Source organism: Myodes glareolus, chromosome 1, assembly GCF_982192425.1.
Source record: "Myodes glareolus chromosome 1, mMyoGla1.1, whole genome shotgun sequence".
Classification (NCBI taxonomy): Eukaryota; Metazoa; Chordata; class Mammalia; order Rodentia; family Cricetidae; genus Myodes; species Myodes glareolus.
In genome coordinates this window covers 102,034,554-102,052,022 of record NC_142026.1, presented here as the reverse complement: position 1 = coordinate 102,052,022, position 17,469 = coordinate 102,034,554, and the positions used below count along the sequence as shown (strand labels likewise).

The following is a 17,469-nucleotide window of genomic DNA, read 5'->3' as shown; positions in this document are numbered from 1 at the left end:
AAAACCCATTTTGAAAACTTTCAAGGGAATGCAAACTAAAATTGTTTTGAGTTTTTATTTCTCCCATTACAGAACAACTATTATCAAAAAGTCAAATGACAACCAAGACTGGAGAAGATGTGAAAAAAGAACACTCGCTCATTGGTGGTGGGGGTGTAAACTAGTGTATCCACTATGGAAATCAACATAGAGATTCCTCAAAAAAAAAAAAAACTAGAAATGGAACCATATGAGACATAACTTTTCAACTCCTGGGCATATACCCAAAGGACTCTACCGCAAAGATGGCTGCTCACCCATAACCATTATTTTCACTGTTTACAACAGCTAGGAAGTGGAACCAGTCTAGATGTTCATCAACTAACGAATAGCTAAAGAAAATGTAGTTCCTACACCATGTAGTTTTTTATTCAGCTGTACAGGAAAATGACATTATGGAATTTGAGGTCAAATTGATACAACTGTAAAACTTATACTGAGTGAAATGACCCAGACCCTAAGAGACAAGCACTGTATTTCATTCTCACATGTAGATCTTAGCTTCAAATTTCCAATTTTGAGTATTCAACTTGAAGTACCCCCAGATAACAGGAAGCTAGAAAGAAGCCATGGGCAGGGGTGGGTTGGATAATATCATGATAATTCCATGGTTGGAAAAGCTTAAGGAACAAGGGGGAATACTGCCTAAGGAAACCAGGGGTAGAGAGGGAGGGCTGACTAAATTAAATGTATGAAATGGTCATATAGAAACCAATTATCTTGTAAAACCGATTAAACTGAAACTCCTCCCTGAAACTGAAAAGCTTCTGTAAAGCAAAGGACACAGTCAACAAGACAAAACGACAACCTACAGAATGGGAAAAGATCTTCACCAACCCCATATCAGACAGAGGTCTGATCTCAAAAATGTAGAAAGAACTCAAGTAATTGGTCATCAAAAGAACAAATAATCCAATAAAAAAAAAATAGAATACAGACCTAAACAGAGAACTATCAACAGAGGAATCTAAAAAGGCTGAAAGACACTTAAGGAAATGTTCAACATCCTTAGTCATCAGAGAAATGCAAATCACAACAACTCTGAGATTCCATCTTATACCTGTAAGAATGGCCAAGATCAAAAACACTGATGACAACTTACGCTAGAGGGGTTGTAGGGTAAAGGGAACACTCCTGCATTGATGGTGGGAATGCAAGCTAGTACAGCCCCTTTGGATGTCAGTCTGGTGATTTCTAAGAAAATTAGGAAACAACGTTACTCAAGACCCAGTAATACCACTTTGGGGTATATATCCAAAGGATGCTCAATCGTGCCACAAGGACATGTGCTCAACTATGTTCATAGCAGCATTGTTTGTCATTGCCAGAATCTGGAAACAACCTAAATGCCCCTCAACTGAAGAATGGACAAGGAAAATGTGATACATTCACACAAAAGAGTACTACACAGCAGAGAAAAATGGTGACATTTTGAAATTTGCAGGAAAATAAATGGAGCTAGAAAACATTATTTTGAGTGAGGTAGCCCAGACACAGAAAGACAATTATCACATGTACTCAATTATAGGTGTTTTTTAAACATAAAGCAAAAAAAAAAAACAGCCTATAAACCATAATCCCAGAGAATTTAGACAACAATGAGAACACTAAGAGAGACTTACATAGATCTAATCTGCATGGGAAGTAAAAAAGACAAGATCTCCTGAGTAAATTGGGAGCATGGGGACTTTGAGGAAGGGCTGAAGGGAAGAGAGTAGAGGCAGGGAGGGGAGCAGAGAAAAATGTAGAGTTCAATAAAAATCAATAAAAAAGGAAAAAAAGTACATTTTTTTAAATGAATTTGAAAGGACATGTTCTGCATAACTAGACAATGCTGCTCCTAGAAGCTATAGATTATTATTAAATGAAATTCCACTGTCAGGTTTCAAGTATTGTTTATGAGTTCTTTGTCATGGGTGGCAAAGAACAGCAAAATAATTGACAGTTCCTATTATTTCGCTTACTTGCCACACCAGAATTCAGTAAGAGCCATTTGCTGAAGACACTACAAACCTTGATTTCAAGATATATAGATGTCAGACTGAGCTAGAAGTCTCCTCCCTAGTGGCTAGCTTTCATAGTTCCAGAAGGTGCCATTCAGGGTACCAGAGGAGAAAAGTTATCAATAGTCTTACATACAACGCCAACCTACAAGGTAAGATAAGCACTCTTGTGCACTAGTGGTATGCATGACTGTTATGGAGATAGTCAACCACTCACTCTCTAATTTGATAGAGACAGGAGGGAAATAAGAGAAGGTAGGAGGTAAGAGTAAAGAAATTTCATTATACATATGCTCATAGTTGAGAAAAAATTAAGAAGAATGATCTTAAGTTAGACTATCTACTTTTATAAGAAGTAAGCATCAAAATTATTTTCAGCTACCTAGAATATATCCAGGTTACTACAGGTCTCAGTGTAAAAGGTCTAAAGATAGTCCTTGAATATGTAAAATAAGACTTCTCAAAATTTGTATTACTCTTATTTATTTGTCTGGACCAGGGTGGGTACAGGTGTGTACATGATAGAGTTTAGGTGCAGATCAGAGAACAACCTTTGGAAAAAAGTTATTTCCTTTCGCCAACAGGGTCCCAGGAGTTAAATTCAAATGTCATGTGGCAAGTGCTCTTGTTCCTTGACACATCCTGTCAGTCACCAATATCAGAAAACTTTTAGGGAGAGCTGAAGACCTCTGCAGCTTATGTGCCTGGAATCTGAGGAAGGTGCATGGTAGGTTTGGGTCCCACTCTGTGGCTGACCCACATTCACTGTAAACACAATGTTCTGAAAGTGTTCTGAACTGGAGTTTTTAAGCCTGCAGACACAGCAAGTTAGAATAGAAGGAATTTGTTTTAGGCTAAAATTGGGCACCTATTCAAAAAAATCATTTTTAATTTCTGAAATTCACAATAAAACCATGTTGAATAAAGAAATTTTCATTTGCAAAGGCCTAATTTGGGTATTCCCTCATGGGGATGATTTATTCTTAAGAATCTCAAATATTATTGATATGAAAACATTATAAAATGTAATTTGAATCTGAAATATGCTTCAAGGGGGTGATGAAATTGTATGTAGTGAAAATCAATCAGGGCTCCAGTGAGGATGAACCAAGAGACAATCTGTTTCAAGAAACACACTTGGAGCATGGTCCTTCGAACCTGTATCAAAGTCAAGAGATGCATGCTTATCATTATCCCTAAAGGAGCAAGACAAGGCAAATCACAGCATAAATGAGGGAAAGACTCAGACATGCAAAATTTTCAAGAGGAAGTCTAACCTTTTAAAAGACCTTCAGTGCCTTACTTCAAAAAGGGAACTAAACAGCCTGATATAAACAAATCATCTTAATGTTTAAGTTTGAGAACAGAAACATTAAAAGGTTCCAAGCTAAGCTCATTCAGAGGGCAGGCCAACAGCACTCTCGACTTCCTCTGGCCCTGTGTTGTCAAACATGTCATATTCTCACCATTAGCAACGCAGCAGGTGCTTGCTTAACAGAGCATTATTACTCCAGGCTCCCGCCACTGCCTGGAAAATCTCCTCCGCAAAGACATAACATCTTCTAAAAAAAATCATCTTCTCACGTATCTTCCCATCATTTTCTCTTTAAAATTATTTTCAGATGATATTTTTTAAAGTCCACAACAATGGAACATTTTACATGTCCGCATTTGAGGTATAGACCTCAACTGTGTGAGTTTGGACATTGCTGTTCATCTCTTGCAGACCAGGGAAGAGTCATGAATAAAAATTAGCACATTGTTGCAGCTCCTGACTACCAACTGTGCTTCCCAAAATAGCAGGAACCAAGGCTTGAATCAGTTGAAAGATGCAGAACACATAATAAGAGGAAATCACGTTTCTAACAAAGGGCAGCATACTATGCAAACCATTGCTCTCAAAGGAAATTAAACCTTCTATAATAATTTTTTTCAAAAAAAAATCATTGACAGTCATAGCTCCTTACTCACTGTGTAGTCAGAAAGTATTGAACCTCTCTTGGAGCCCATCAGTTATAAAAATCAGTCTTTCTTACAGACTATAATACAGCCCTGAATTCATAAGTTGGGGTCATTTTTATTTAACTTAAAACCTTAATGTAAAACTTACAGTCATACAAAATAGAAGATAAAAATGAAGTCTACTATTTATTTCTCTAATCCCAGCTTTCTTTTGTGCACTGAAGAAGCTGTTGAATGTCATTAAGTTTTCATTTCCTTTTTAAAAGTCAGAGATAATACCATTGGCCCTGTAGGACAGACTGTAAAATGTGCGGCTTTGTGCCTACCAGACTCCATACTCAGGTGTGCAGTTCTATGATTCCTGCAGGTATCTTTTCTTTCTAAATTCACTTATTCTACACTCAGGATTTGGATTTCCGAGTAAATAGTCTTAGTTTCACAAAAATTTTATAAGTATAAAAATGAAATAAGGGAAGTGTAAGCAAGCAATTAGTGGTGCTGGGTCTGTAATGAAAACAAGAGGAGTCTTTGCAATCATGCTGCTGAGACTAAATTGTTCTGCATTATTACACTAAACTACTTTTCCCCTTCCACTTCTTCCTCCAGTCTCCCAAATGTAGAAATAGAATTCGGTCGCCTGCTTCTTCATGTGGTAACTCACAGACTTCCAGAGTCATGGGTCTGAACCTTTGATCATGGTACTGGGTAAAGCCCAATTGGTGGAATCAGAGCCAGTGTCACTTCTGAGGCATGCCTCATCCTCCCAGTTGCTATGTAAATACCAACACGTCAGTATCCCTCGTTGACTGAAATATTTGGTACTAATGTAACTTATTTCGGTGTTATCCAAACCAACTTCTCCTCTGGGATTGCCTGCACTAAGCACTTAATGAATAATATTTCATTAAATTTCCTTTTGCCTCTACAAAACCCAACTATTTCTTTTTCCGTTTATTCATGTGTCTTTGGTATCCAATGACTCCTTTCTACCAGAGTCCGATCTCCGTTGTCTAATGACACTATGCCTCTTTCTCTTTGTCTTCCAGACATCTCACCTACTCTCTTGTGTGAATCTGGTCTTCTTGACACCCGCCTATAGCACTAGTCACCCATGGCTCTTCCCATACCCTATCATTTCCTTAAAACCCTTGCTTTTTACCTTACAGACTCACATCCAACAAGCTCACTCCAGACCTTGAGATTCTGTCCCATGGCAATCCTCCCAAAACGCTGGTATATGTCTCTTCTCTTCCTTTTCCTCAGTCTATTGAATTTGCCACTGTCTTCTCATTTTCCTTAAGTTTTACCCTTCTCTCCTCCAGTATGCTGATATGTGATATTGCCTCTACTTATTTGAGACTTTGGCACTGTTTTCCACTACAAATCTACATAACTCAAACAAGGAAATCCTAGTTTGGGTTTTGACCTCATACATCTAACCTTACCTTTACAACTGGGTTTTCAATACACTACTTTATGTCATCAATACCACAGCTACAGGCCATTCATACCCAGTTCTCTAACATGATAGGCAAAATATCAAATATTCCAGAGGATACAAAGCACATAGTTTATTCCCCCACACAGAAGAAAACAGGCTACCATTGCTTGTTGTAAATATGTGGATTATGTCACACTTCAAACTTCCCTCTCCCTCCAAAGAACAATAAGAAAAGCTACCTATATAGGACAGAAAGAGTTATATAATAGTGCTTAGTAGGGAAGAAAAATTAAACCTTTAATTTTTTTAATCAAAGAAGTGAATTACAAAAAATGAATTACAAAATGTGCTTCTCAAAAATACTCAAGGTGACCAGGCAAGGTTCTCCTGCCTCCAGCCAAACAATTTTCGATATTTTCCCTGGACCATGTTTCCCTGCTAGAGTCTACAGCATCCCTGTTTTCCATGCAAATAGGCCAACTGAAATGCCAAATAGGTTGTGTCCTCTAATATCCAACCTTTTCAGTATCACAGGGGAAATAAGAGCTAGCATCCCGGTATCAGACTGAACAGCACAACAGCTAACAATTTCCCTTTGTCATTAAATCAATCAACTATTATTAAACTTTTCATTAAGGCTAGCCCAACCCCTCAGTTTTCATTAAACCACATTTTTCTAATGTCGGAAGCATTTCCTGTTGGAAATGTGCTTGAGGTTGAAACAAGACAAATAATTGCTTTCCTGATGCTGCAGTGTATCATTAGTTCTAAAGCTGATGAACGTGTCTAGAGGTTTTATATTACCATATGGTGACAATAATGATTAATAATAACAATAATAATAATAATACTTCTATCTGGGTAATAGTTAAGACTTTCAAAGCAATTTCAAATATATTATTTAAATCTTAATATTATAATGATGTCTCAGTACAGGTTTGAGTCTATTATTTTGTATGGATCTCTGAGAACTTAAAGTTTTCACAGAATCTTTGTGGGAAGAACGAGGGAAGTGTATATTAGAAGTCAGTGTCTATTTGTCACCATGTAGAAGAAGGTTGTTTCCACTTCCTTTGGTATCTTATACCTAGAACACAGTTTAATGAATTTGATCTGCATTTTTGTGCCTTATCGGCAAGTATGTGTCAGAACATACTGGAAAGTCAATACAACATGGCACTCTCAAACCTAGCCAGAGTAAAAGGTTTTATAGAGGAAAACCAGTAGCACATTCAACGGAAGCAGGATGAAATGGCTAAGTCTCCATGCCTGAGATGAAATACGAAAGAAGTTATGCCACAGAAAAAAAAATCATTCTATGGACAAAAAAAAAAGCAAAAAACAAAATCCACAGCCTAAAATAAAACAGATTCCTTCCAGACAACACAAAACACATCAGAAAGCCAAAATTCCAGGACTAGACTAGCTACTCTAAGCAAATGTCACTTGTTACAAACAGTTTTGCTCTTAGAACACTTTTTTCACCTTAGCATTTTGTGCCCCCCCTTTTCTCTATACTCTTAAGATAAGCAAAAGTTTTTTTAAATCACAAATGGATTTTTTTTAAAATTAACATTAAGGTTGATTCAGGTTGGCAGCTATCTATTCACAGAGAGAAATCACTCACTCACTTACTAATCATTGGAAGCCAGGGGCATCCACAACCTAGTGGACAAAAGATGCAGAAGTGTGTTTGAATAAATAGATAGATAAACAGAGGAAGGGAGGGAGGGAGGGAGGGAGGGAGGGAGGAAAGAAATCGAACAATAAGACTAAATTTACTTAGCTAAATAGATAATGTTTTCCCGCACAAACTGAGTAGTTCACAGCTGCTCTGATGCCCCCAAATTCTAACAGTATCTATAGTATCTTCAACAAATAATTTGGGGCCCAATTGGTGGTTAGTTCTTTGGTCTTTCACCTTTTTCTCCAGAAAAGTTATATAACCCTTAACATAACAAAGCAGATGATATGTGATTATACCCGTCCTTAATACTTAGACATCTTTAGATAAAAAACAAATCACTGACAAAAATTATTTTTAAATCAAATCGAATGAAATAATAACTCAGTTTGTTGCTTACTATGCATAACACAGCAGAATAGATTTTCCTCCTGCTGTTAACTCTGCTCATTATAATAACAAAATTATGTATCTCTTCAGGACAACATTATAGGAGCTCAGTCTTTGTTTCCCCAAATTGAAGAAACTCATTCAGTTACTAAACATAACCATCCCAGCTACTAAGTGTTGACTCCTGTGTTGGTACACTGTTAAACATCTCATTGGAGTCATCCTGTAGTAACGCAAGTCCTTTGCTACTCTTCAACCTTGTTTAATACTGTTTATTTGTAACATAAGAAGAGCCTGGGCCAAACCTAGTCACCGTGCTAGCAAGAGTTGTTTCTCTCATCTTTGCTGCTATTTTAATACCATTTCACTAGTTGCGGCATAATTGGCCCAGTTTTAAGAGACTGTCCTATTTTTTTTTTTCAGGAATCTGTCACCTTATCTCTTTACCACTTCCCAAGACAGCTTTTTAAATCACCTTCAGTTTCTCTATGGTCTGTACCTTCGTTTGGCATCAGTTGCTGCTTCCAGAACATTGTTGAGAGAACTTCCTTACAGTTATGGGAGTTCTTCCGGGACAGAAATCCCATGACATGCGCATCACCCATTGCTAGCTTCAACCTAATCAAAACTGACTGTAACACCACACAACAGTGGCCTCGAGTTTGAGAAGGTGCCGGGTCTGTGCTGCACATAACAATAATGACTCAACTAAGAAATATTCCTGAGAAAGGAAGTCTTTTAAAAATCAGTCTAAACTAATGAACTTTTTTTTTCAGGATTGCTATCAGCTTGTCTCCCTACTTCTCCGGCTAATTGTCCATGACTATTTCAGTCTATACTTAGTCATTTTTTTTCACTTCAGTTTACATCTTTTAGAGCACGTTAAGGAAGACTAAATCATTGCACCTGGCACTAAATCAAGTTTTGGGTTCTATGGCTGTTCTTAAGTGTTAGGCGGCTGAGCAATCTGCATTTCTTTTGAATGTTGACCACACTCTTTGGAGAAATAGGAGCATGGTCATAATTTGAAGGGAAGGCATAAATCATTGTCCATTTACACATTTTTTTTCTACTAAAAAGATGTACGACACTAACAAACATGCAAGAGTAAAAAGAAAATGTCTGGATAACTTGGAGGATCCCAGTCGTATCTGAACAGTGTGCTTCCTACCTCTTCCAGAACTTTAATACTATATGTGATCGCCAGTCCTTGTGAAAGACAGGGACAGGATGGCTACATGCTCTGAATTGCCACTATTAAAAGAATTGTTTTAACTCTAGTTACGTTTAATTATTTTCTAGTGACTACCAGCCAGGTTCCAGATAAATGACTGTTTGGAATGGAATGGACAGTTCTGTAAGAGTGTTTCTATCTACAAAAGTGTTAGTAGTGAGCTAACTGACAATACACAATCCACCTCCAAATATGTCATCTCACATTTCAGATGAGAAAGTTTCATTCAGGAATATCTCCAGGCAATATTACTGTCCATCAACAGAGTAGCCCCCATTCTGTGTACACGTACGTGAAAGGCATGGTGTCCAGACACAAGTGGAGGCCAGAGCTGACAACCTTTGGTGCTGTCGATCCTCATCTCCCATCTTCTTTGAAAGGGGGGTTTCTGCAGTTTTGCCACTGTGTAAAATAAACTGACCTATGAGATTCTACGGATTCTCCTGTATCATATTCTTACAAAGAAGAGCACTGTGGTTTACAGAGGCACAGGGGATGCTTTCACATGGATTTCAGAATTTGAGCTTAAGTTACCATGATTCTGTGGGTGGCTACTGTTTTTTCACACTGAGCCACCTGCACAGCTGTTATCTATGGATTCCAATTTCTCAGATATTTGTTCTTACAATCTAAGGTCTAGAATGCTTTCCCTTTTTATTCTAAGCTTCCTTTCGACAAGAAGCTATCTCTTTTAGCTTCACGGACCATTATCCCCAGACTTTTGACAAAATTGACTGGAAAAATTGAATTTATCTACTAGTCCTAAGCAAGGCACTATCACTGAGGAGGCAAATGAGGTATGTGCTGTCTGGGGTCCAGAAGCAACTGTGACAGTCAGATGGTGCAGCGTGACTATCAAGTTGCTTATAATTTCCTTGTGTTTACTTCTATTTTCAAAATTTATGTTAGGCGATCTGAAAGGAAGAAGACAAATTTGTGTGACTCTTCCAAGGTATAGCCTGATCGATGAAATGCACGTCATCTGAGTCTATTCCAGTCCTTTCTAAAAGAACTGCAGATGAAAGCAAAAGTCACTTTGACATTTTAGAATCTTCAGTTGCATTAGATTTATTATAGAGTGGCTACACTGCAAATACTGACTCCCACTTAATCTTCTTGATGACTCCACATCTCAGAAAGTTTTTGGAAATGCTTCTTATTTCTTCATAATACATCCAAACTAAGTTGTGTTATACTTCCATAGAAAAGTCACTATTTTTTCATGTTTGCCTCTCACATACACTTAAAGGTCCAGTGTTCTGGGCAACATCGAAACTTTTCTTCTTTATTCAATACAGGAGAAAACTCATCACAGATAAGTTCCCAAGTAGAATTTTTGGTAAAAACTCTGTAACTTTTATTTCAACTCAGCTTCTCTCTGAGTATCTTTACTCTAGTTCACTAGCTTTTCTTACCAGATTAAGTTTCTGTGGACTTGGCTTTTTTTTTTAATTTACTTATTTATTTATTTATAAAAATTTCCACTTTCTCCCCTCCTCCCAATACCCTCCCATTCCCCCCACTCCCTCTCCTCTTCCCTCTCCAGTCCTAAGAGTAGTCAGGGTTTCCTGCCCTGTGGGAAGTTCAAGTTCCTCCCCACTCCCTCCAGGTCTAGGAAGGTGAGCATCCAAACAGACTAGGATCCCAAAAAGCCAGTACATGCAGACGAAACAAGACCTAGTGCCATTGTCAATGGCTTCTCAGTCAGCCCCCATGTCAGCCACATTCAGAGAATCCGGTTTGATCACATGCTCGTTCAGTCCCAGTGGGTTGAAGATTTTTCTCAATTTCTGATTGATACTGTATAGTGATTTACACTCCTCGTGTTCTTTCCTTAAAAGAACATTACTTTTTTTAAAAAGCTATTCAGTGCAAGGTATGTTGTCAGAGTTAAATTCAGTCATGCAGTCTTCTTGAACTCAGGTGATTTGGGACTGTCAAGATGACAGAAAGGAAAGAGTGAATATCTGAATCACATAACAGGAGAGGAAATAGGAAAAAGTGGCGTGTGACATGTGCACCTAACAAAGCATTATTCCCAAGTATCATATAGAGAAGTTACCAGAGATTTCTGCTGGCGTCTGTAATATAAGCCTCAAGACTTAGACCAGAAAGAGGAAATCCAGACTGAGATGAACTGGGGCAGTTCTGGCCCTGGGAGAGACAGTTTCCCTTTCATCTTAGGGAAAAGATCACAACGCTATTTCAACACATATCCTGAAGATGAAGGCTCTCAGAGAATGCCAAGGTTCAGAATTCTTTATCTGTGTCCCTTTCCATCAGTACATGCTGATTTGAAATGTGGTATAGGTAAGAAAGGAAACGGAACAATTTTATGCGTATTTTATGAGTAAAGAAGGAGGAAATATCTGAACTTTATAAAAGCCCTAAACCAGGTTTGTCCTTTTCCTGTTGATGTACTGTGCCTTCTAGAAGAGAGGTGCCCCCTCAACCAGAGAAATGATACCCTAGGCATAGACCCTGAGAGTCCTTGTCCATAAAAGGTGGCTTCTCATTTTTAATTTTAACTACACATGCATTTAATATTGCTTATCATCTCATATTGGCTTATTGAAAATAATTCTACATGCCAATCAATAAATTTCTTCCCACTATAGATTTCCAAGGACGGTCTTGATGATTAATAGCCTGCCTTTTATATTAATGCATGCAATAAGCAACTAAAAGTCATTCTATTTCTTATGGCCAAAATAACTCGTCCTACATGCAGGAGAACTGTAAGTAACAATCACTTTGGTGCGGCTTTTAAATTGTGATTATTTGCACACTTACAGAAAAAAATACAATATAATCTCTCTCTGTGTGTGTGTGTGTGTGAAACCTGTCTTTCTAAAGACTACAAACAGATTTAAGACATATTTAAATATAAAATTTCTTTATATCACCATGGTCCAATTTAGTATAGCATCATAGCTTAATGAGTACCCTTCCACTCTAACTGACATAAGAAATATTAGGTTCTGTGCCATCTTATTTTTGTATTTTGGTAGAAACAAATAGTTTTCATAACTCTATAGTGAGCTTTTCACATTAAGAGAAAAAACACTCAAAGAAAACATGTAGTCAATGGGTGGAATTTCATAGTCTTTTAAAGTTTTCTACCTGACTCCCCGCCCTTCCAAATAAAAATCAATATAAGATTCACAGCAAGGGAACGCCATCCCGTTTTATGACTAATCCTGTCTGTGAGCTCTTAAAGTTTTTGATTCTTCAGATAATAGGTAATTTTTACATTTACTAGAAAAACATTATCAGTAGAATCTCTCAACCTAGAATTACAGGAAAGCATGACCAATTAAAAGAAAAAACTATTAAAATATCTATTTACATTTTAAGATACCAATAATACTCTCAGAACTCTGTCGGGGCATCTGTTAGAGCTATTGTATCTCTCTTTAACTGCAGAAGTCATTGGCATTGCTCCAGAAATACGTTAAACTAACCAGATGCATCCAAGACACTATTCACGGGACTAAAGAGACCGAATGTTTTAACAACTGGTTTCACGAATCTGATGAAATACGTTTAACTTTGTAATTGCAGGAAACTACCATACCCTTCTTAAGAGCCTTTTATACGTTTTATGTCTTCCAGTCTGAGAAAATAGTTGTGATGAAGGACATAGAAACGTCACTGTCAGCCTTTTTCTACAGTAAAGTAGAAGGAAGAGCAGTATTTCTCTTCCACTGAAGAGCACCTCAGCTCACAGTCTTCTAGCCCATGTATCTTAAAGTTTCCCACTTCAAAAGGATGAGCAGTCACATCAGACAGGAAGCACACCCTTCAGATTAGTGGCAGGTGTCGAACATGAACACCAGTCAGCCTTTATTTTCAGTGTCGCGGAGCATGCTCCACGACAGAGGGGACAACTCTTCCTTCTCATTGAAGTGACACAGATCACATGACGCCTTCATCTACACATCACCAAGCAGAAAAGTTCCCAAGCAATAAAGCTGCCTGTTCTTGGTTAAGCACGAGCCTATTTGGGTGAGATAAAATGCCAGTACAAGGGAGAGAGAAAGGCAAAAACGGCAATGATGAACTGAAGAATTTCTTGAGGTAGAAGAAGAAAAAGTTGGCTCTATTCTCCCCCCATTATTAAACATCAGGATTTAGGAGTCAAACACCATTCAGTAGTTAATTAGTTCTCAGCATAATAATATGCTTTGGGAACACATAGAGCTACAGTAGGAACTATGTCAGCAAAGGAAGTTTTAAAAGCAAAAAATACAAACCCTTCCCAAAGAGCCGACCCAAAGCTCATTTCTCAGTCCCATTTTCCCATTGCCTCTAGCCAAACCATCAAAAGCACCGAAGCTGCAACACTCCAAAACTCCTCGGAATAGACTCTTAAAAAAAAAAAATAGAAGATCAAAAGATCATAAGTGAAGTTTCAGCTTTAGGATTTACCTGCTCTGGTCCCAGTTGGCAGCAAACAGGACGAGAATTTTCCTCCCATAATGGTCCAGATTGGCCAGGCCTCCAGGAAAGCCATCCTTGAGTGCCTGCTTGATGCCAGGGTCGGTAGCCTTGAAGCTTTTGAACATATCCAGATTCTGCTGCCGATACTCAAAGTACTGGGCCAAAAGGCGGAAAGCCTCGAAGTGATGAAACTTCCGGGCCCGCAAGAAGCGTAAGATGAAAGCGTCATCCGTGCGCAGAAAGCCAATGTCTGGCCTAGTGATGACCATGTCCCTCACCTCCTGGATGTCCTGGTGCAGAGTGTCTGGGTTCTCATTGAGTTCCAGGCGAGCTTTCTCCAGGGTCTCAGGAGAGAGACCAGCTTGCAAATGAGTCATTGTTCCCCTGCTCCCAAGCTGTCCTCTCTGAAGCTCTCCTTGTGTGTCCAACAATGCACCTGGCCTTTGCCACCTCCACACCACACTCCAGCCCCCAGTTCTAGCTACTGTCTGCTTCCTTTCCTGTACAGGAAATGGTTTCTCTTCGTGTTCAGACAAGTACCCTGTTGCTCCTGTTTCCCCCCATACACACACACACAAAAGCTTTTCTGGAGAGTACTTAAACTTCTAACCCCAGCCCCCACTAAAAAACAATGCCTCCCATTAGAAGTGGGCCGCTGGGCAGGCCCTGCCAGCCTGCCTCTTGTCCTTTATCTCTCCGAATAAAAAGAAAGGGGGAAAATAAAAGAAAAAAAGAACCCCTAATTCCACTTAGCATGGGCGCTCCGGGTCTTGAGTCTGTCTTCTTCTCTTGTCTTGTACGATGTAAGGAAAACAACCCCCACGCACATCTCAGCCCCGGCACCGTGCTGCTGCTGCGGTCCCTTCTGAAGGATGTGCCTGCCAGGGATAAAGACGGGAATTCTGATTAATAATAAGGTGGCTCTTCAGCTCTGAGCTTCAGGGCGGGGAGGGAGAGTCTTTGGCAGAAAGAAAAGAAGAGAAAGGAGAAGGGAGCTCATCTCTCCTTCTGCTTATTCAAAGATGCTATTTTTACAGGATATCTTTGTGCGATTTTTACTTTAGGATATTGTGGTTCAATTAAGAGAGACTGCAGATAGTGTGCACCCTTCCCTCCGCCCCTCGTCCACACACCGTGATCTCATAAGGCTCCAGCTGGGTTTTGGGTACCGTTGACACGGGCGTGGGCTCCCCCATCCCCGCCCCCAACTTCTGTCTAGTCTAGCCCTTTATTTCAGAGGACTTGCCAAGGGAGTGGAGGGTGAGGATAAGAACTGGAGGAGACCTCTCTGGGCGCATACATGTCCAACCCAGGGTGGATGTATGGAGTTGTAGAGAATGAAATAAAAAAATGTCTCTATCTCTGCTGTGACCCCCCCATCCCAGCCCAGCCGCCCCCAAAGCCAGAAAGAAGAAAGAGCAGCCAGTTCCTACCAGCAAACCCGGAGGCGGGGACGCTAAGCAATGCGGCACTCCCCAGCATCCATCAGCACTGGCTTCCGCGGAGGTGGTGGTGGTGGCGGGGGTGATGCCAGCATCAACTCCTCTCAGAGGGATGGAGCAAGCAGAGAAAGAGCCCGTGGCGGCGACCCAGCTGAGGATTCGCCAGGAAGCAGCCTGGACCACCTCATCCAAGGACAGCTGACTACCTCTATCAGCAGGAAGGGTGGGGACCGGCTGAGCTACCACCACTTCTTTCCCAGGTCCTCGTCCGGCCCATCCATTATCGCCTTCGGGAGAGGAAGGAGGAAGAGGACCGCAACGCCGGGACGAGGCAGGCCACAAGAGCTGAGGCCGCCTTTACCTTTGTGCGCCCAAGCAGTGGTATGCCGCGGCCAGCACCAGCTGTCCCCCGTGCGCTCAGAGCCGCTGGGTCCCGCGCGTCCCTGGGGCTGCTGCTGCCACTCCTGTGCTGCTGCTGCTAAAAGAGGACTCGGCTCAGCCCAACTCCTGATTATCCCAGCACAGGGCTCAGGCGACGTAAGCGCTCACGCACGCACTCTGCTCCTCTCCCTGCCTCGGAGGGGTAGGACCGCAATTTGGGAGGCGTTCAAATATCTATCCCGATTCTCGAGTTTAGCTTGCCTCAGGTCCCCAGATCCCAGCCCGGGCGAGCTTCAACTGACCAGGAGGGACAGCTACTACCTCACAGCCTCCCCACACCCCTCGCCCACCCTTTGTGTGCTTGACTCTTGAGTACTGGTAGAGTAGCCCTTGTTCTTGATCAGTAATTGAGGTTGACAAATCTTTTTCTGGTTCCTGTGGGGAGTGATTTTTGACGCAGAAGGAGTACAGAAACATTTTGTAATTTCTGCGTTAGTGGTACACAGAGCTATTTAATTTTAAGGACGACCACAGAGGTTTCAACACAATACTGGTGTTTACTCCCCTGAGGAAACTTGCAGGGATTAGTTTGGGGCTGTAAATGCTCCCTACTAAATTTCTGTTGAAGGGAATGAAAATGACCTGGCAAGATCAACAATACCCACAAGAATAAGACAATTGTCAAAGGACGTGTTGCGAGTGGAGGGAAGGCACTTGACTCCTAATAAATTTTATTTTCAGTTACTTTTAGAGACAGGCTTTTTCGCTTGTGATGTATGTTTATACTGGAATTACCATAAATAAAGAGAGCCCTTGAGCTTATGGTGTCCGGAGACGTATTTTAAAAAGGAAGAAGAAATGTTTTCAATTTTCAAAGCGCCATGTGTGTTACTCAAACTGTTAAGAAAGGGTCCTGAGTTCAAAAACCCCGATGCAGCAACTCTTTACTGCACTCCAGTTTGGGGCAATGTTATAAAGTCTGCGAAAGGAAGTGGTCTGGAAGCTAGTGCAATTTAGAACTGATAGACTCGCAAATTATACAACATTATTTTTGTTTTCTTGAGCATGGTATTGATAAAACAAAAGGAGTGTGGTATGACACGTTATACCATTTGTTAACTAAATTCTGGTGAAATAACTTAGGGACCAGAAAAAAAAATGGAATAAATCATATACACATAGTTATTGAATTGTATTTTAAATGCAAGAGATGAGAAATTAGTCATATAAATAGTTATGTGTATGTTTATGCATGTACCTGGTGTGTGAGTCTGTGATATATATTTTACATGTACACTGTACATCCCTTGGAATCCATGGGAAACTGATTCTCACACCCTGGAGATAACAAACTCTGCAGAGGCTTACATGTATAGAATGCTACTGTATTTGTATATATTCTGCACACATCTTCAATGTACTTTAAATCATCTCTTTATTACATAAGATAATGAACAAAATCCAAATGCTGTTTAAATAGTTGCTGTGTTGTATTCTTTAGAAAATAATGATGAAAACGACTGCCTATATATGGTTAGTAGAGGAAACTTTTGCAAGTATTTTAAGGTACAGAAACCACAGATAAGACTATTTTAATGTGTCTATGTGAATTTGCTTTAGATTATATCTAAAAGGTGGAAGAAATTACTGCGTCAGCAGCTTACAAACAGGCTTGAGCTATCACCAGTTACAACTCTGTTTTACAAAAAAAGGATACTGTCTGTTTTGCAGACTAACTTTCCCAAGATGTTTATATAGCAGTCACCTTGGAGGGGCCTTGAAAGATGGAGACAATAGTACCTCCATTTGCAATAAAGATAAGTCTATATATAGCTATGGGACTATAATGTCTCTGCACTGAGCAAAAGGCAACCAGTTTCTGTAAATACTCTGAATTTAGAGAACACTGCCCCAAAAGTGCCTCCTGGATGTACAAATATCACCTGAGTCCTTTTTCTTAACTCTGTAGAAATGAAGCTCAGGACCCAAAGCCTGGCATGGGGGTGCTCATACAGAGTGCTGGGTTAATAACCCAGGAATATTCATCGTATCTGCTACCAGTATCCTTGAAACTATAGACAGTTCACTTGTTACCTTAAAGAATTAAAACATGGATTTCTTGGTGAATTTTAGAAGCTGCCTAATATCATTCCCTACAATAGAACTATTTGACTAAATTAAATAGATAAATTACAGATAGATAGGTGATAGATAGATAGATAGATAGATAGATAGATAGATAGATAGATAGACAGACAGACAGACAGAAATAAATTCTAATGCTAGTGTTGCTACTTGGAGTGCTGGTGTTGGAACCAAAACCTTTGAGCATGCTAACAAGCACTCTACCTACCACTGAGACATATCTCAAGACCCTTGTCATGGTATTTTTATTATTTAAAAAAAATTTAAGTTTAAATGTATTTTGATCATTTTCTTTTCCCTCTCAA

General features: G+C 39.8%; 1 protein-coding gene across 2 annotated transcripts in view; it reads right to left on the bottom strand.

The window, feature by feature from the left end:
* Clvs2 (clavesin 2) overlaps nt 1-15,298 on the bottom strand; it is an 81,691-nt gene extending 66,393 nt beyond the window's left edge. The window contains exons 1-2 of one of the 2 annotated variants that reach the window (XM_048425432.3): nt 14,630-15,298; nt 13,185-14,074 (exon numbers count right to left, since the gene is read on the bottom strand). In XM_048425432.3, the coding sequence (XP_048281389.1) occupies nt 13,185-13,573 (389 nt within the window). In that variant the 5' untranslated portion in view covers nt 13,574-14,074; nt 14,630-15,298. The remainder of the gene's footprint in view (nt 1-13,184; nt 14,075-14,629) is intronic. The other variant, XM_085690023.2, reaches the window with a different exon arrangement.
* Between the last annotated feature and the right edge of the window lie 2,171 nt (nt 15,299-17,469).